The sequence below is a fragment of the Chiloscyllium punctatum genome, chromosome 25 (genome assembly GCF_047496795.1).
Source record: "Chiloscyllium punctatum isolate Juve2018m chromosome 25, sChiPun1.3, whole genome shotgun sequence".
In the NCBI taxonomy this organism is placed as follows: domain Eukaryota; kingdom Metazoa; phylum Chordata; class Chondrichthyes; order Orectolobiformes; family Hemiscylliidae; genus Chiloscyllium; species Chiloscyllium punctatum.
The window spans coordinates 9478402-9495849 of NC_092763.1; the positions used below are offsets into that span (position 1 = coordinate 9478402).

General features: G+C 40.8%; 1 protein-coding gene and 1 long non-coding RNA gene across 7 annotated transcripts in view; one reads left to right on the forward strand and one right to left on the reverse strand.

Annotated features, from left to right (window-relative positions):
- Positions 1-578: 578 nt before the first annotated feature.
- Positions 579-5623, reverse strand: LOC140495693 (uncharacterized). 2 transcript variants are annotated; one of them, XR_011964077.1, is made up of 3 exons: positions 5355-5623; positions 5122-5250; positions 579-962 (listed from the first exon to the last, which is right to left on the reverse strand). It is a non-coding gene; the product is annotated as an uncharacterized lncRNA (long non-coding RNA). The 2 variants fall into 2 exon arrangements; XR_011964076.1 differs by having other exon boundaries at positions 5122-5623.
- Positions 5624-5787: 164 nt separating this feature from the next.
- The window catches only part of diaph2 (diaphanous-related formin 2), a 780284-nt gene continuing 768623 nt past the window's right edge, over positions 5788-17448 (forward strand). For all 5 annotated transcript variants that reach the window (XR_011964075.1, XM_072594677.1, XM_072594675.1 and 2 more), the window contains exon 1: positions 5788-6320. Coding sequence is in view for 4 of the 5 variants with exons in the window: in XM_072594677.1 (XP_072450778.1) it covers positions 6201-6320 (120 nt within the window). In the remaining variant the exon portion in view is untranslated. The remainder of the gene's footprint in view (positions 6321-17448) is intronic.

Here is a 17448-nt window from a genome sequence, read left to right on the forward strand (position 1 = left end):
TATGTTTTTTTAGTAAGGGTGCATGTTGCCTTAAGCTAAATAGCAACATAGACAGGCAAGATATTTTCTTTTTTTCACTTTTCATCTTCTTCAAAGAGCCAAATAATCCCCATCAAGGTATCACAGATTCAAGTTTGAAACCTGGACAGATCAAAGGGATTTATTTTAATGAGATTGTTGTTCGGTTAGTAGCACAGCTGCAAAACATGGTCTGTGCATTGTCACATTTCAGCAACTCAGTGTTACCGCTGTGATCCTTCTACACATTACAAGGTTAACCAAAATTTAAGAGTGAGATTGGACCTCATATGAGCATCAGCATGAGTCAGGCTGCAATATTTTGTGGCACCCAGAGATCAGAGAGTTGGAATATCTTAAGAAAAACCCAATACAAAATAAAATTCAGCTGGGTAAAGGAAGTGTTGGTAAAAGGGGGAGTGATGAAAAAGAATTAAATATCTAAGTAATTCACCATTAGCCACAAAATTGTGAACAATTTCACAAACTGAAACTTCTCAAACTGAAAACAAACATATTGTAAAAAGTAGATATCAAAGTGAGAGTAAAAAAAGACAAACTAGTCTTCTGCAACTGTTTATTTATTACAGTACATATTGTATCAAAAAACGTTATTTGCATAATGTGCTTTTAAAAAAGAATTGAATTAAGATGACCATGGGTGACAGTGAAGAGTCTGTAATTTTCTTCCATGCTGCAACTCAAGTATTTGTTTAAACATCTCCAATGCAGGACTACATATTTGAGCATAACAGCATATGCATATTCCTCTGTAACATGCATCCTCCTGGCTTCAACAGAACAAATCAGCAACTGTCATATTCCTGAAGGAAAAGCATCATTTGAAATAGCTCTTTTAATGAGGTTTTATTGTGTCAGTAGCATCATGCCAACAGAAATGCCCGACTTGTGTTTTCTTTTTGTTGTTCCATACTAGGGAATCCCTGTTATTGACAGAACATACATTTAACACATACATCACTCAAGAATTTGTGACATTTGTCTTTGGATTATTAGTTACTTGTATGAGTTCTTTGTGGTCCATTATTTATTTAAATTTAAATTCCAAAATTAGGAACAATTAGGACTTTAATTATTTAGAATATCAGTGGTGGCTCAGTGGTTAGCACTGCTGCCACACAGCGCTAGGGTCCCAGGTTCGATTCCAGCCTCAGGCGACTGTCTGTGTGGAGTTTGCATGTTCTCCCAGTGTCTGCGTGGTTTCCTCTGGTTGCTCCGGTTTCCTCCCACATTCACAAAGATATGCAGGTCAGGTGATTTGACCATGCTAAATTGCCCATAGTGTTAGGTGCATTAGTCAGGGGTAGGTGTATGGAAATGGGTCTGGGTGGGTTGCTCTTCGGAGGGTCGGTGTGGACTTGTTGGGCCGAGGGGCCTGTTTCCACACTAGGGAATCAAATTGAATTGAATCTAATAATAACTCGACAAAAAAGGTTAGAAAGACATCTTTACACACATGAGAAAAGGATTCGAATTCACACTTCCCCTTTTTACACCAGCAACATCCTTATAAACATAAAACTCCAGTGAACAGTTACAACCTCCACAACAATGTTTATGCTCATGTTGGTGCAGCTGCAATTAGTTTCCTTGTAGTGAATTTCTGCATATTCATTAGATGCTTTTTCCCTCAGCTGGTATATGTCCCTGTCATACCTAAAATAAACTACAAACGAAACTCATACATTAACTTCACGCAACCTATGAGTTCCTTAAACTCAGGTTCTATCAGAAACAAAAACAGAAATTGCTGGAAAGTCTCAGCAGGGCTGGCAATATTTGTGAAGAGAGATCAGAGTTAACATTTCAAATCCAGTGCCCCTTCTTCAGATGTTGATTTCTAGCTTCTGCAGTTCTTTTGGGTTTTTGTTCAGTTTATCAATCTTTCCTTGGTGCAACCATGCTTTGACTGATATTCAGAAATTGCTGTTTCTCGGTGTGCCCCTGCACCCCTGTCACTAATGAACAGCAGGGATTTTTAAAAACATATTAATGCATTGAACTTCTAAATCCCCATTATTCACTGCAAGGACTGCAAATCTTGTTAAAAGTGGATGGAAATAAACAGGTTTCCAGTGACCTTTCCACCAAACCCAGAAGAACAAGAAATAACATACCCTAAAAAGTAGGACTCCCCAGTTTAGTTCACAAAGTATAAAAATACATAACAGAAACAGGCCATTTAGCCCAAAAGGTCATGCTAGTATTTATAGTTGACACAACTTTCCTCCCACCCATCAAAGGTCTCACAAAAACCTAGTAATTTTCTGTTCTTTTCTGTTTGCACCACCAAACCACATTTATCAAATTCAATATTACCTTTTCAATATTAAGGATGACAGATGTAGGTTTGCTCACTGAGCTGAAAGGTTCATTTTCAGACATTTCCTCACTCGACTAGGTAACATCTTCAGTGGGCCTCCAGGCAACTCCTGCTTTCTATTTATATGTTTGGGTTTCTTTGGGTTGGTGATGTTATTTCCTGTGGCGACATCATTACCTGTTCTTTTTCTCAGGGGGTGGTAGATAGGGTCTAACTCGACGTGTTTGTTGATAGAGTTTCGGTTGGAATGCCAAGCTCAAAGGAATTCTCGTGCATGACTCTGTTTGGCTTGTCCTAGATTGTTTTTTTTCCAGTCGAAGTGGCATCCTTACTCCTCTGTATGTATGGATACTAGTGAGAGAGGGTCATGTCGTTTTGTGGCTAGTGGTGTTCATGTATCCTGGTGGCTAGTTTTCTGCCTGTTTGTCCAATGTAGTGTTTGTTACAGTCCTTGCACTTGTAAACACCATTAGTTTTGCTTGTTGTCTGTACAGGGTCTTTCAAGTTCATTAGGTGCTGTTTTAGTGTTGGGTCCGCTACGTGGATGACACCTTTGTCATCACTAAATGAAACAAATTAGAAGAAACCTCCAAGACCAGCAATAATACCCTTACTGGCATAAAATTCACTAAAGAGGAGGAAAACAACAACAAACTGCCATTAATGGATGTCACAGTAGAGGAACAGCCAATGGGGAACTTCTAACCAGCATCTACAGGAAAACAACGCATACTGACCAAATACTGAACTATAGAATGAATTATTCCAACACCCAGAAATGAAGCTGCATTAGAACATTATTTCAATGAGCCACCTCACACTACAGCACAGAGGAACTATGCAGAGCAGAGGAAATCACCTATATAGTGTATTTAAAAGGAATGGGTACCCAATGAACATAGTCTGCCGATTTCTCAGCAACAAACCCCAACAACCAAAAACCTTAGCCACTCTCCCCTACATCAAAGACATCTCAGAAATGACTGCCACACTACTCAGACCCCTTGGCATCATGTTAGCCCACAAACCCACCAACATACTAAAACAGCAGCTAATGAACTTGAAAGACCCTATACAGACAACAAGCAAACTAATGTCATTTACAAAATACCATGCTAGGACTGTAACAAACACTACATTGGGCAAATAGGCAGAAAACTAGCCACCAGGATACATCGCCTGGAGGCCCACTGAAGATGTTACCTAGTAGGGTGACAAAATGTCTGGAAATGAACCTTCCGGTTCAGCAAGCAAACCTACATCCAGAACCTCAACCTGAGTTACAAATCTTTTCAAAACTCATTAGGGATAATGTAAAAATGAGGTTTGAAACATATCACACTCTATGACCTGGACATAGGGAGTAAAGATGGAGTTGTTCTTCAAAGAAACTCCCTCTTCTAGTTTCACCTTATCTATTATCCTCATTTATCCACCCGATTGCACTATGTTGCTTCATTAAGATCTAGTCTCTCATGTGAAAGCCAAGTCCAATAAGGTTATTCTGAGATTTTTCTCAAAGCCAATCAGTTCAGCTTACACTATTTTTAGATATCATAAACTACAGTAGTTAAGTATACCTCTTTTTTTTATGGCTCCAAAAGTCATGTTTCTGCATATACTCAATTGCCCTGTTGAGTTTTCACAATTAAGATCAAATTCAGGAAAATAAATGGTCTGTATTGAAACAGATAATATTTGGTTATAACCATCTGTGTCAGCTGATAATAGTCCTTAAGGTTTTCAGGTGCCCTTGGTGTGCTGGAATTGTGACAAAGGCTATTTAATCATCTGGGAGTCTGCTGCAATGTGAAAGCTCTGAGGGATGCAGTCTAGAACACTGACTATTTGCCAGTCTACAGCTTGGCTGAAAGTCTTGATCTGCACCTCTATAGCAGGGCTTGGACACAAGATTCTCTGTAGAATGGGTCTCTGGTTTAATATCTCCCCCTGCCTTTTTTTGTGTTCACTTATCATCACTGAATCACCTGCTATGGTATACCTCAAATTGACCTGCTGCAGTATTCTGAACAACAAGGGATGAGTACATCTAATAAGATTAAGCCTAGATTTTGGACTGGATCTGAAAAGAGATGTGTGGAATAAAGGTTGGTATTGCATAATGAAAGCAACAGTAACAAGTAAGACATAACCCTGTGCAGTGTAAGATCGAAGAAACAGAAAGGATGAGCAGGGGGTGGTACAACAGTCTATCATCTTGCAGGGAAAGTGTCTTTTATGCCATGACATCATTTTTTTGTGAGAATGTCACAGAATTCCTACAGTGTGGAACCAAGCCCTTTGGCCCAACAAGTTCCACAAAGACCCTCTGAAAAGTACCCCACCCAATCCATTCTCCATCACTCTACATTTATCCCTGATTAATGCACCTAACCTAAACATCACTGAACACAATGGCAATTTAGCACGGCCAATTAACCTAACCTGCACATCTTTGGATTGTGGGAGGAAACCCACGCAGACACGGGGAGAATGTACAAACTCCACACAGCCAGTTGCCTGAGGATAGACTTGAAGCTAGGTTTTTGGTGCTATGAAGCAACAGTGCTAACCACTGAGCCACCATGCTACCCTCCCCTTGGATATCCACAATTGGGTTTCAACCCACATTGAAATATTGATGATTCAGAAGAAGAGAAAGAACAACACTAATGAACCAGGTGCGGATTCTTTTATAACAATTAGAGTTTAGACCACTTACTTTATCCCAGATTTTTAAAAAGAGAATTCAAACTCACCCATCTGTGACAGTCGGATTTGAACTGATCTCACCAGAGTATTAATAAAGAAAATCCAAGAATTGCAGATGCTGGAACTCAGAAACAGAAACAGAAAGTGCTGTGAAAACTGAGCAAGTCTGGGAGCATCTGTGGAGAGAAATCATAGTTAATGTTTAGTAACCCTTCTTCAGAACTAAGCGTTAACCTGAGATTCTGGATTATTAGTCCATGGACCATATCACTAGGCCAACCTGATTCCTGTTTTTATTTTCACGACAATGTTCTTTGTAAGTGAAGTCTCACTTCTCTTTTGAATTTGCTTCCGCTACTATTTTCAGACGTTGCTGGTAGCTTGGCGTCAGGACATAAGTTTAAGAAAAGAATAATTTCACAGAGAGAGAAAGAAAGGCTTCCCTCTGAATAATTTAAGACCGTTTCCAGTGTTGTGTGTAAGTGTCTCTCTGGGCATTATTTCAGAATGGAGCTTTCACCTCTTCCCTGATGCACTCACGGTGTAATCAGTCAGGCCTGACCTGACGTCACTCCGGAGGAACCCAGTGACGTAACTACCAGGGGCGGAGGGCGGGATTGGAAGTGAGTGACGTCCCATTCAGCCAACCGAAGGGAGGCTGGGTGGGCGTGGGGCCGGGACCGATGCCTGCGCCTGCGCATTCGGAGTTGATGGCGGTTGTGGGTGTGAAAGGGACAAACCGTTGACAGACGAGGAGGAGGAGAAGAAGAAGGTGCCGTGGCTTCTCTCTAACCTTCCTCCTCTTTTAGTTATGGCCAGAGGGGACTGAACTTGGGGGAGTACTGTTGGTTGTCGACGAGATCGAGGAAGTAAAACTTTTTTTTTGGGGTGGGGGAGGAAGCAGGAGCCGTGGATTTAAAATAAAGAAGAAGGAGAAGCCGTTAAGGGTGGGAGAAGAAGAAGGGACGTTGCTGTGAGCGGACCGAGGAGGATTTGTGTGAGTGTGCAATGTTGGGCCGGGCTGCTGCCGCCCAGCACCGACACTTGTAGATAAACAGAGCGCCTCCCGGGGGAGCCCGGATCCTCCCTCCCTCCCTCACACCCTCCCTCACTCACTCCCAACAACATGGACGGGCAGCCGCCGGCTGCAGGAAGCGAGTCGCCTCCCCGCAGCCGGGACAGATCTGACAGGTCCTCCTCGAAGAAGAAACCTGCCGAAGACGACCCAAGAAACAAAACCAAGCTGGTGAGCGCTCCGCACTTTCCGCGGCGAACCCTCGCGGCGTGGCTGTCGCCTCTGCCCCTACCCCCGCGGTTTTGTGTTGAGACAGCCAGGTGTAAATCGCCAGATTAGGGGGTGGTGCAGTTTGCAGGCCCTTCTCCCTCACGCCGAGCGACACCGCACTTCTTAAAACACGCTGAACCTTCGGTTAGTTTGCTGTCAGGTGCAGAATTGCAATTTATCAGCGCTTTGCTCAAATATGGTGTTGGCTGGCGCGCACATGAGTGAACCACTGGCCTTCTCATTTGTACCTTCTATAAGATCCTGAGGGCTAAAAGATGTAAGTTTTCACGATTCGTGCATTGAACATATTTTTCAGACTTTTAATATTCTGTAAATTGCTTGCGCTGGATAGAGAAGGAGTCCCTCGTCGCTCATTTATCCCATTGAATAAAGTCAGCATTTGCTTTGATATGTTAATATCTGTTTACCCCACACATTGTGTACAACGCCTGTTTTAAGAACGTGTTTGGGAAGAGAGGCGATTAAAGGTGACAAAAGGTTGTCATGATTTGACTGTAAACGATAGTCATGCATGGAGTTGGGAGTATTTTAAAATCAAATCATTCAACAGGCCCGTTGGTAATATTGATTAGCCCTCATATAAGAATAAGAAATTGGACAGCTTTTACAATTCGTCGTCCCTATAGTTGATCAAAATTTCTCTATAACCGTCTTTTTTTAAAAAGAAACTTTTTAAAGCTAGCAAGCTTCTGGATGTGTTAGCTTGACACTGATGTTTAAAGGGAAATTTATGACATTTTTTTCCACGTGTTGAGCATCAGTTGTTAAATCACTTACAACACTGATCATTATCAGAATATTTAAGAAAGATTCTCTTTGACACCCTGTAAATGATAGATCAAGTAACCAGTTATTGTTAATTTTAAAAGTAGTGTGTTTCATAATGTAGTTAGTGTAAAAGTAGTATGGTTAGGCACTGGATTGTGACACTTTCCTTCCTATGTGTAATACCAGCTGTGGAAAACAAGTAATCTAGTCCTGGATTGTATTTCCAAATTTTGGTTTGTGTATTGTACTGTCTAGTTTTTCCATATTTCAAATGAAATTTCACAGTTGTTGTATCGTCTTGTATATTTTCATTGCTGTAAGAAAGAATAACTTACCAAGCATGAGTACCAAATATAAACATGTGGATTTCAAGATTTATAACTGTGCTTTGAAATTTTGTATCTTTCAGCTTCAGGCCCAATAAACTGGTTAGGATTCTTCAACGAGCAAATTTTGTTTTTGATAGCAGTCTGCACAACTGTTTTAAACCTTAGCGTGTTAGTTGAAGAAGAGATGAAATATTCTCAATTGTCTGTCATCTGTGTCTCAGTACTGATGAACAAAACTTGTATTTGTCAGTTGAGGAGTTGAATACCCCATTACAACTATTAATCTAAACTACCAAACTTTTGAACTGAGTTACTTATCCTCACCCTGGGCATTCTTCTGGCTTCAGTGTGTCAAACAAAAACATGATAATGTGTTATACCTGTCTTAATATGACTTGGTCCGGAACTCTGAAATTCATGATTGCAATCTGTGTGCTATGCTCCTTTTAAAATTTCTTTCATGGGATGTGAGCATCCTTGCAAGACTAGCATTTGTTGTTCATCCCTAACTGCTCTTGAACTGAATAGCTTGCGAGGCTATTTGAGAGTACACCCTGTAATTAAGAGTCACCACGTTGCTGAGAGATTGCTGTCACCCAAAGTAGGTAAGGACAGTAGATTTCCTTCCTAAAAAGGAATTGAGTGAACCAGATGGGATTTTCTTTTACAACAGTATGCGGTTGTTAACGTGGTCACCATTTGACAGACTAGTTTTATGTTCCAGACTTATGAAATTAATTCAAATCTCACCAACCATGCTTTGAACCCAAGTACCCAGACAAGATTATCACAATGCAACCATTTCCTTTGTGATCAACAAACTTTGAAATCCATGATTTATTTCATATAGTTTGCCTTTTTTTTTCTTACGTGAGACGTAAGTTGATTTCATGTGTTCCATGACACACTGGTCACTGTATTCTGCAATGGTCTCATCCCCTTACGGATCTTAAAAATTTTTGCTTTATAAATTAAACTTGTTCATCAGGACTTGTTTTATATTTTTTTCATTTGTAACCTATTTAGACTACTCAATAACTACACATATCCAGACAGATATTAAGGAGAAGAGATCAGAGCATGAGAGAAAAATTTCACTGAATGATAAGTCTAGGATAAGGGGAGTTACCTAAAAAAAACTAAAGCAAAACATGTTGCAAATGAAAGTGGGAAATATGTCACTATCCAAAGGATGATGGAAGTTTGGAACTGACTTCAAATAGATATTGATGTGATATCAATTAATTTGAAAGCTGCGATTTTCAAAGTTATGTTAACTTCGTAACTGGATTTGCACCATATTCCTTAATAGGTTAAGTGTGAGACTGCAGATCAGTTATCTCAGCTCATGAAAGAATAGTCCTCGCGGCTGAATCATCAAATTCGGCATTTCAATTCCTGTACTTGCAATATGAGTTCGTGTGAAAATGACTCCATTTGGTATTTTAATAATTCAATCCACCACCAAAAGAAAAAAGCCGACTCAGTTTTAATAGTTGGTGAGGGTACAGTGAGAGAATATTGGTCATGTTTAAAGCCCTGAAAGTGCTGTTCAGTTTTTTTTCAGTCAACCAGTGGTTTTCAGCCCAACGAATTGTTATTTTTAATTTAAATTACATGGTCTTATAACAGTTGGCTTTGGCACCGTGGTCTGAATGATTCTCTTTTGTACAACATGACTTTATGTCACTACTGTGTTCCATGAAGTATCATGTGGGTTTTGTACTGATTTGTCTTTGTGCACACTCAGATGGCGTAGAATGCTTGCAAAATTGAAGAAAAAACTTCTGTTAGCATAATGTAATATTATAATAACATAATGTCCTCTGATAAATTTAAGAATCTGTCATTTTGTGAATTATGTGTACTGTAGCAGATGTTGAATTTTAAGTTGAGCTATCATCTGCCAAATATATTGTATTTATAATTGAATGGGTGGATACACTTGCTTTGCTGTTCCATTGAAAGGAAAGCTGCCATGTAATGAAACTTTAATGATTGACAGGAGGAGGTGAGTGCTCTGGCATTGCTTTAAGTTGTAGATCAGAAACATTCAACCTCTATAAATGAAAGCTATCCAAAAAGGAAGTGATGACAGCTGGACGAAATTTGATTAATAAATCTGGAGTATAAAGTGGTGATCATGTCAATTACTTTCAGTTGTTGTAAAATCTTATCTTGTTTGCTAGTGTGCTAAGGAAAAGCTGTCATCTTTACCTGCTCTGGTCAATATGTTACTCTTGATGGAAAGCAGTGTGGTTGACTTTTATCTAGTCACAGAACTGGTGCAGCAAGCCACTAAGGGATAGATAAATACGGAGTTTGTCGGTAATGCCCTCAGCCCATGAAAGAATAAAAGAATGCCAGGCTGTATGTTTTGGTAGTTTGTCTTGATGTTTATGAAGATGTTCATAGTTTTGTGTTAGTGTGCACAGGTGCAGTTGGAAATTCTATTTGGACCATTGTTGTGGCAGACAACTCCCAGGAGGACAGCAGAAGAGTTTAGGGCTTGTCCTCAAAGCATCCCTGAAGAGTTGGAGGCTGAGGGGAGACCTTATAGAGGTCTCCCAAATTATGAGGGGCATGGATAGGATAAATAGACAAAGTCTTTTTCCTGCATTCGGGCAGTCCAAAACCAGAGGGCAGAGGTTTAGGCTGAGAGGGGAAAGGTATAAAAGAGACCTAATGGGCAACTTTTTCATGCAGAGGGTGGTACATGTATGGAATGAGCTGCCAGAGGAAGTGGTGAAGGCTGGTACAATTGCAACATTTGAAAGGCATTTGGATGGGTATATGAATATGAAGGGTTTGGAGGGATATGGACCGGGTACTGGCAGGTGGGACTAGATCAGGTTGGGATATCTGGTCAGCATGGACGGGTTGGACTGACGGGTATGTTTCCATGCTGTACATCTCTATGACTCTAACTGAAACACCCCCTACTGACTGACTGACTGGAAATTTCTGATTATGAATGATGGAAATGGAGAAGCTTTATTTGGAAAGGATTGAAGCACATTATGAGACTTTGTCGGGAGTATGCAGAGGTTAACTTGAGCATTTGAAGAGAATGCACTGACTTAGAAGCATCTTATCTGTTTGTTCCTTCAAGCTTTGTGTACCCTGCATGTGGCAGAGACTGCTGATTGTGCATTGAACTTAACAGACACATGTAGCACTCATCAAACCAGAGTGGAAGTTATAGAGTTACAGAGATGTTCAGCATGGAAACAAACCGTTCGGTCCAACCCGTCTATGCTGACCAGATATCCCAACCCTCCACCGATCTAGTCCCACCTGCCAGCCCCAGACCATATCACTCCAAAGCCTTCCTATTCATATACCCATCCAAATGCCTTTTAAATGTTGCAATTGTACCAGCCTCCACCACGTCCTCTGGCAGCTCATTCCATATACGTACCACTGTCTGCGTGAAAACATTGCCCCTTGGGTCCCTTTTATATCTTTCTCCTCTCACCCGCATGGGCGGCCAAGTGGTTAGCACTGCTGCCTCACAGCGCCTGAGACCTGGGTTCAATTCCCGCCTCAGGCGACTGACTGTGTGGAGTTTGCACATTCTCCCCGTGTCTGCGTGGGTTTGCTCCGGTTTCCTCCCACAGTCCAAAGACCTGCAGGTCAGGTGAATTGGCCATGCTAAATTGCCAGTAGTGTTAGGTAAGGGGTAAACGTAGGGGTATGGGTGGGTTGTGCTTCAGCGGGTCGGTGTGGACTTGTTGGGCCGAAGGGCCTGTTTCCACACTGTAATGTATTGTAATCTAATCTAATCTAAATCTATGCCCTCAAGTTCTGGCTCCCACCCCAGGGAAAAGACATTGTAGATTTATCCTATCCATGCCCCTCATAATTTTGTAAACCTCTATAAGGTTACCCCTCAGCCTCCGACGCTCCAGGGAAAACAGCCCCAGCCTGTTCAGCATCTCCCTATAGCTCAAATCCTCCAATCCTGGCAACATCCTTGTAAATTTTTTTGAACCCTTTCAAGTTTCACAACATCTTTCCGATAGGAAGGAGACCAGAATTGCAATATTCCAACAGTGGCCTAACCAATGTTCTGTAAAGCAGCAACATGACGTCCTAACTCCTGTACTCAATACTCTGACCAATAAAAGAAAGCATACCAAATGCCGCCTTCACTATCCTACCCACCTGTGACTCCACTTTCAAGGAGCTATGAACCTGCACTCCAAGGTCTTTTTGTTCAGCAACACTCCCAGGACCTTACCATTAAGTGTATAAGTCCTGCTAAGATTTGCTTTCCCAAATTGCAGCACCTCGTATTTATCTGAATTAAACTTCATCTGCCACTTCTCAGCTCATTGGCCCATCTGGTCAAGATCCTGTTGTAATCAGAGGTAATCTTCGCTGTCCACTACACCTCCCAATTTTGGTGTCATCTGCAAACTTAGTAACTGTACTTCTTATGCTCGCATCCAAATCATTTATGTAAATGACAAAAAGTAGAGGACCTCGCACTGATCTTTGTGGCACTCCATTCGTCACAGGCCTCCAGTCTGAAAAACAACCCTCCACCACCACACTCTTGTCTTCTACCTTTGAGCCAGTTCTGTATCCAAATGGTGAGTTCTCCCTTTATTCCGTGAGATCTAACCTTGCTAGTCAGTCTCCCATGGGGACACTTGTCAAACACCTTACTGAAGTCTATATAGGTCACATCTACTGCTCTGCCCTCATCAATCCTCTTTGTTACTTCTTCAAAAGACTCAATCAAGTTTGTGAGACATGATTTCCCATGCACAAAGCTGTGTTGACTATCCCTAATCAGTCCTTGCCTTTCCAAATACATGTACATCCTGTCCCTCAGGATCCCCTCCAACAACTTGCCCACCACCGAGGTCAAGCTCACTGCTGTATAGTTCCCTGCCTTGTCCGTAGCACCTTTCTTAAACAGTGGCACCACATGAGCCAACCTCCAGTCTTCCGGCACCTTAACTGTGACTATCAATGATACAAATATCTCAGCAAGAGGCCCAGCAATCACCTCTCTCGCTTCCCACAGAGCTTTAGGGTACACATGATCAGGTCCAGGGGATTTATCCACCTTTATGCTTTTGCAATGTGTTACTATCTATTGCTACTTTCTATATCTTCCATATCCTTTTCCACAGTAAATACTGATGCAAAATACTAGTTTAGTATCTCCCCATTTTATGCAACTCCACACAAAGGCTGCCTTGCTGATCTTTGAGAGGCCCTATTCTCTCCCTAGTTATCCTTTTGTCCTTAATGTATTTGTAAAAACCCTTTAGATTCTTCTTAATTTTGTTTGCCAAAGCTATTTCATGTCCCATTTTTGCCCTCCTGATTTCCCTCTGAAGTATACTCCTACTACCTTTATACTCTTCTAAGGATTCACTCGATCTAACCTGTCTATATCTTACATATACTTCCTTCTTTTCTTAACCAAACCCTCAATTTCTTTAGTCATCCAACATTCCCTATACCTACCAACCTTTCCTTTCACCCTGACAGGAATATACTTTCTCAGGATTCTTGTTATCTCGTTTCTGAACATCTGCCCGCAATCTGCTTTTGAAAATTCTTGCCTAATACCGTCAAAATTGGCCTTTCTCCAATTTTGGACTTCAACTTTTAGATCTGGTCTATCTTTTTCCATCACTATTTTAAATCTAGTAGAATCATGTCGATGGCCCCAAAGTGCTCTCGCACTGACACCTCAGTTACCTGCCTTGCCTTATTTCCCAAGAGTAGGTCAAGTTTTGCACCTTCTCTAGTAGATACATCCACATACTGAATCAGAAAATTTTCTTGTACACACTTAACAAATTCCTCTCCATCCAAACATTTAACACTATGGCAGTCCCAGTCTATGTTTGGAAAGTTACAATCCCCTACCATAACCACCCGATTATTCTTTCAGATAGCTGAGATCACCTTACAAGTTTGTTTCTCAATTTCCCTCTGACTATTAGGGGGTCTATAATACAATCCCAATAAGGTGATCATCCCTTTCTTATTTCTCAGTTCCACCCAAATAACCTCCCTGGATGTATTTCCAGGAATATCCTCCCTCAGCACAGTTGTAATGCTATCCCTTATCAAAAATGCCACTCCCCCCTCCCCTCTTGCCTCCCTTTCTGTTCTCCCTGCAGCATTTGTATCCTGGAACTTTAAACTTCCAGTCCTGCCCATCCTTGATCCATGTTTCTGTAATTGCTATGGTATTCCAGTCCTGTCTTCCTAACCATGCCCTGAGTTCATCTGCCATCCTTGTTATGCCCCTTCCATTGAAAGAAATGCAGTTTAATTTATTAGTCCTACCTTATCCCTGACTGTTTGACTCGCTTTTGTTCTCAACTGTACCAGTCTCAGGTTGATCTCTTCTACTACTATCCCCTGGTTAAACCTCTCCCCCCCCCCCCCCCCCCACACCTCCCTGCCACTGCCACCCACCTTACTAGTTTAGATCCTCATGAGCAGCTCCAGCAAATCTCCCTGCCAGTATATTAATCCCCTTTCAATTTAGGTGCACTTCTACCTCAAGAGATTCCAATGGCCCAAAAATGTGAATCCTTTTCCCATACACCAGCTCCTCAGCCATGCATTCGTCTGCTCTATCGTCCTATTCCTGCCCTCGTTAGCTCGTAGCACCGGCAATAATCCAGATATGACTACACTCATGGGCCTCCTTTTTTAAATTCCTGTCTAACTCTCTGTAATCTCCCTTCAGAATCTCAACCTTTTCCCTTCCTATGTCGTTGGTTCCAGTGTGGACAATGACCTCTTGCTGGGCCCTCTTCCCCAGTGAGAACATTCTGCACCCTCTCTGAGACATCCTTGATCCTGGCACCAGGGAAGCAACACACCATTCTGCTTCTTCACTGCCGACCACAGAAACGTCTGTCTGTACCTTGGACTAGATAGTCCCCTATCATAATTGATCGCTTGGAAGCCGACGTACCCCTCATTGCATTAGAGCCAGTCTCAATATCAGAAACTTGGCTGTTCGTGCTACGTTCCCCGAGAATCCATTACCACCGTTTTCCAAAACAGCATACTTGTTTGAAATGGGTATAGCCACAGAAGGCTCCTGCACTGGCTGCCTACCTCTCTTAACCATCCTGGAGTTAACCCATCTATGTATCTGAGACATTCCTCCCCTTCCTATAACTGCCATCCATCACATACTCTTACCGTTGCAAATTCCTCATTGCTTTTAACTGTCTCTCCAACCGATCTATTCGATCTGATAAGATTTGCAATCAACAGCATTTATTATAGATATAATCCGCAGTAACCCTTAAACTCTCTTTAAACTCCACATCTGCCAAGAAGCACATATCACTCTCATAAAGGCCATTTTTGCTCCTTCACAATCTACACACCCAGAAAATAACACCGTCTTATTCCTCTGCAAATCACTGTCCCAGGTTAAATTAATAGCTATAGCTTATGTTTTAAAATGTAATCACGGGACATATCTCAAAAAACATATAATCAAGAAAGAACCCACTCTACTCACTACTGCAGACTTTCTTAGGTCCCAGTAATAAACAATACACTTATCTGCTTCTGTGCTGTGAACTTTGCCCAAACAGTTCCTCCATGACCATTATCTTCGATCCTAAACGGCTTTCCAAGGAAAAGTGGAAATAATTTCTTACCAAACTTTGCAAATCATCATTTTCAATTATACTTGGTGTTTTTGTAAATTTAGTGTGGTGCTTATACTTCAGTTCTGCATAAGACGTGTGGATTGAAAATTGGATTCAAACAGGCAGAAGCCTCTGATGGTCTGTCTCAAACATTGGAAAAGATTTCTGTGCAGCTGACCCTGTGCCCAGGATATATCTTAATCGCTGTAGCAGAAATAATTTAAATAAACTTCAGAATTTGTTTTAAGAAGTGAAGTCCAGAGCCCAATTTAAAATGCCTGGTGCTCGAAACTGTGTCGAATGCAGTTGGTGTAAGGCTGCAAGAAATCTCTCAACATTTCTTTCGTGTTGTCGGGTTGTCTTCTAGTCTGTCTAGAATCAGTTTACGAGATGCTTTACAACCTCATTCTGACTTTTAATTATAGTTGTGCAATTACTTTTGTAGAATTCTGTGTCACTCTTTGCAGAAAGGTAGTTGGTTACATAGCAACATAAAAGTAGTCACACAATTTGCATGAAAATGACACATTCTATTATAGATTTTGTCTGTCCACAGGTTCTTTGAGTCAAAAGTGGAAGGTAATGTGTGAAAAAACAACTTACAATTGTCTCCCACACAGTCATTTTCTGCTTAAGGACAGATGTATTTCATCCTCTGGTTATTTGAACAGATTTCAAACTTGCTTTGTGTATTGTGCAGGTGTGCATTGTTGATCATGTGCTGCACCATCCTGACATCATTGAAACATGAAGTTTGCTTTCTATCTCTTCACAGTCAATTAAGTGATAGCCAAGGCTTAATTCTGTTTGATGCTTCCTTGCTGAACTGAATTGAAACCAAAAGTGTCTTGTTGGGGAACTATGGAAGTAAACTTTGTTTCTGACTGGCAGCAATAAACAACAGTGTATTAGTTAGAAAGTGAAATAATAGACTAGGTATGATACAAAAATAAGTTAATATAAGAATATTTCAGGCTGGAAGTATTTGAGATGAAAAGTGCAACACAACTTTGGGTAAATGTATTATTAAGATTAATAATTAAGACATACATTTGTTCTATTCCACTTGTGCATTTCCACAGCTACTGTGTTTACTTGCTTTGACAGCGATTGTCAATTCAGGTGTTTGCATCTTTAGAACCTTACAAATCTAACTTTGAGATGAGCAATACGTAACAATTTACTGTGAATTTAAGTAAAGTCTGATACCAATTGTGGAACAGAAAGGAACTGTACCAATGACACGGGCTCCACCTGAGCTGGAATAGGATTCCTTTGCTAGGAGAAAGTATAAGTAAGAAGATGGCAAAAGCTTTAAAGTAGTAAGGAAGATAGAGCGGGAGATTGACCAAATGTAAACAAAATAACGCAGGAGTGAAGTGAAAAGAATAAATAAAATAAATCAGAATGTTGAGGCCAAGGAAACAATTTCAATTAAAGAGGGTGATTAGAAATATCTTTAAAGATTTAATGAAGAAACATCCTATTACGATGTGAGAAAGCTTGTAGCCCTACGTGTTACACATTTGCGAAGGAAAGCGCTTGACCATGGCGGTGGAGGCCCATTCCTTAAGAAGAATTGGTGATATCTGTGTTTAGTGTCAAGGGATTGGTGTAAATAAGATGATAACATTTGTTTACTTGTGGAATGTGTGGTAGTACTACTTACCCAGGGGCTGGAGGCTTGCATATTTCACAGTAGGATGTTGGATAACTAAAAAATCTGGTTATATTGAAGACATAAAACTCAAAGAACTTGTAATTTAATTAGCTCCATGGAATATGCATGTAATAGAGCAATTCTGATAAGTTTTCATGCATATCACACTGAGCAGATTTGAATTTATGAAGCTCTGCTCCCTCATCTTGACTGTTCTGGATTGTGAATGTCTCATTAACCTTTACAGGCTAGGAAAATATGAAGGTTGAAACTGACATCGTAAGGAAGTTGGCAGATATTCATGTGAGAGTGCGAAAACATTCTTCTGTACATTCACTGACTGAAGAGTTCAAGGGACAGAGAGACAGACAGACAGGACAGAAGTTGGTGGAAAGATTTAACTTTGTGGTCTGATTTCAGTGAACACTGGTTTGTCATGGATTGTATGTTGTTCCCTGGAGCTCGAGATTCAGGAAGGTTATGAATTTAATTTGCAAAACGGGAATCAAAGATTTTTTAAAAAGAAAAATACCATTCTGTAGGACAATGATACTAGAGATGTTAGCTGAGAAGATTACCTCATGACCTTTCCTACATAGTTTAGACTAGCCCCTCTTTATGATGTACTGTTTAAAAAGGAAGGTTATCGAGCCAAA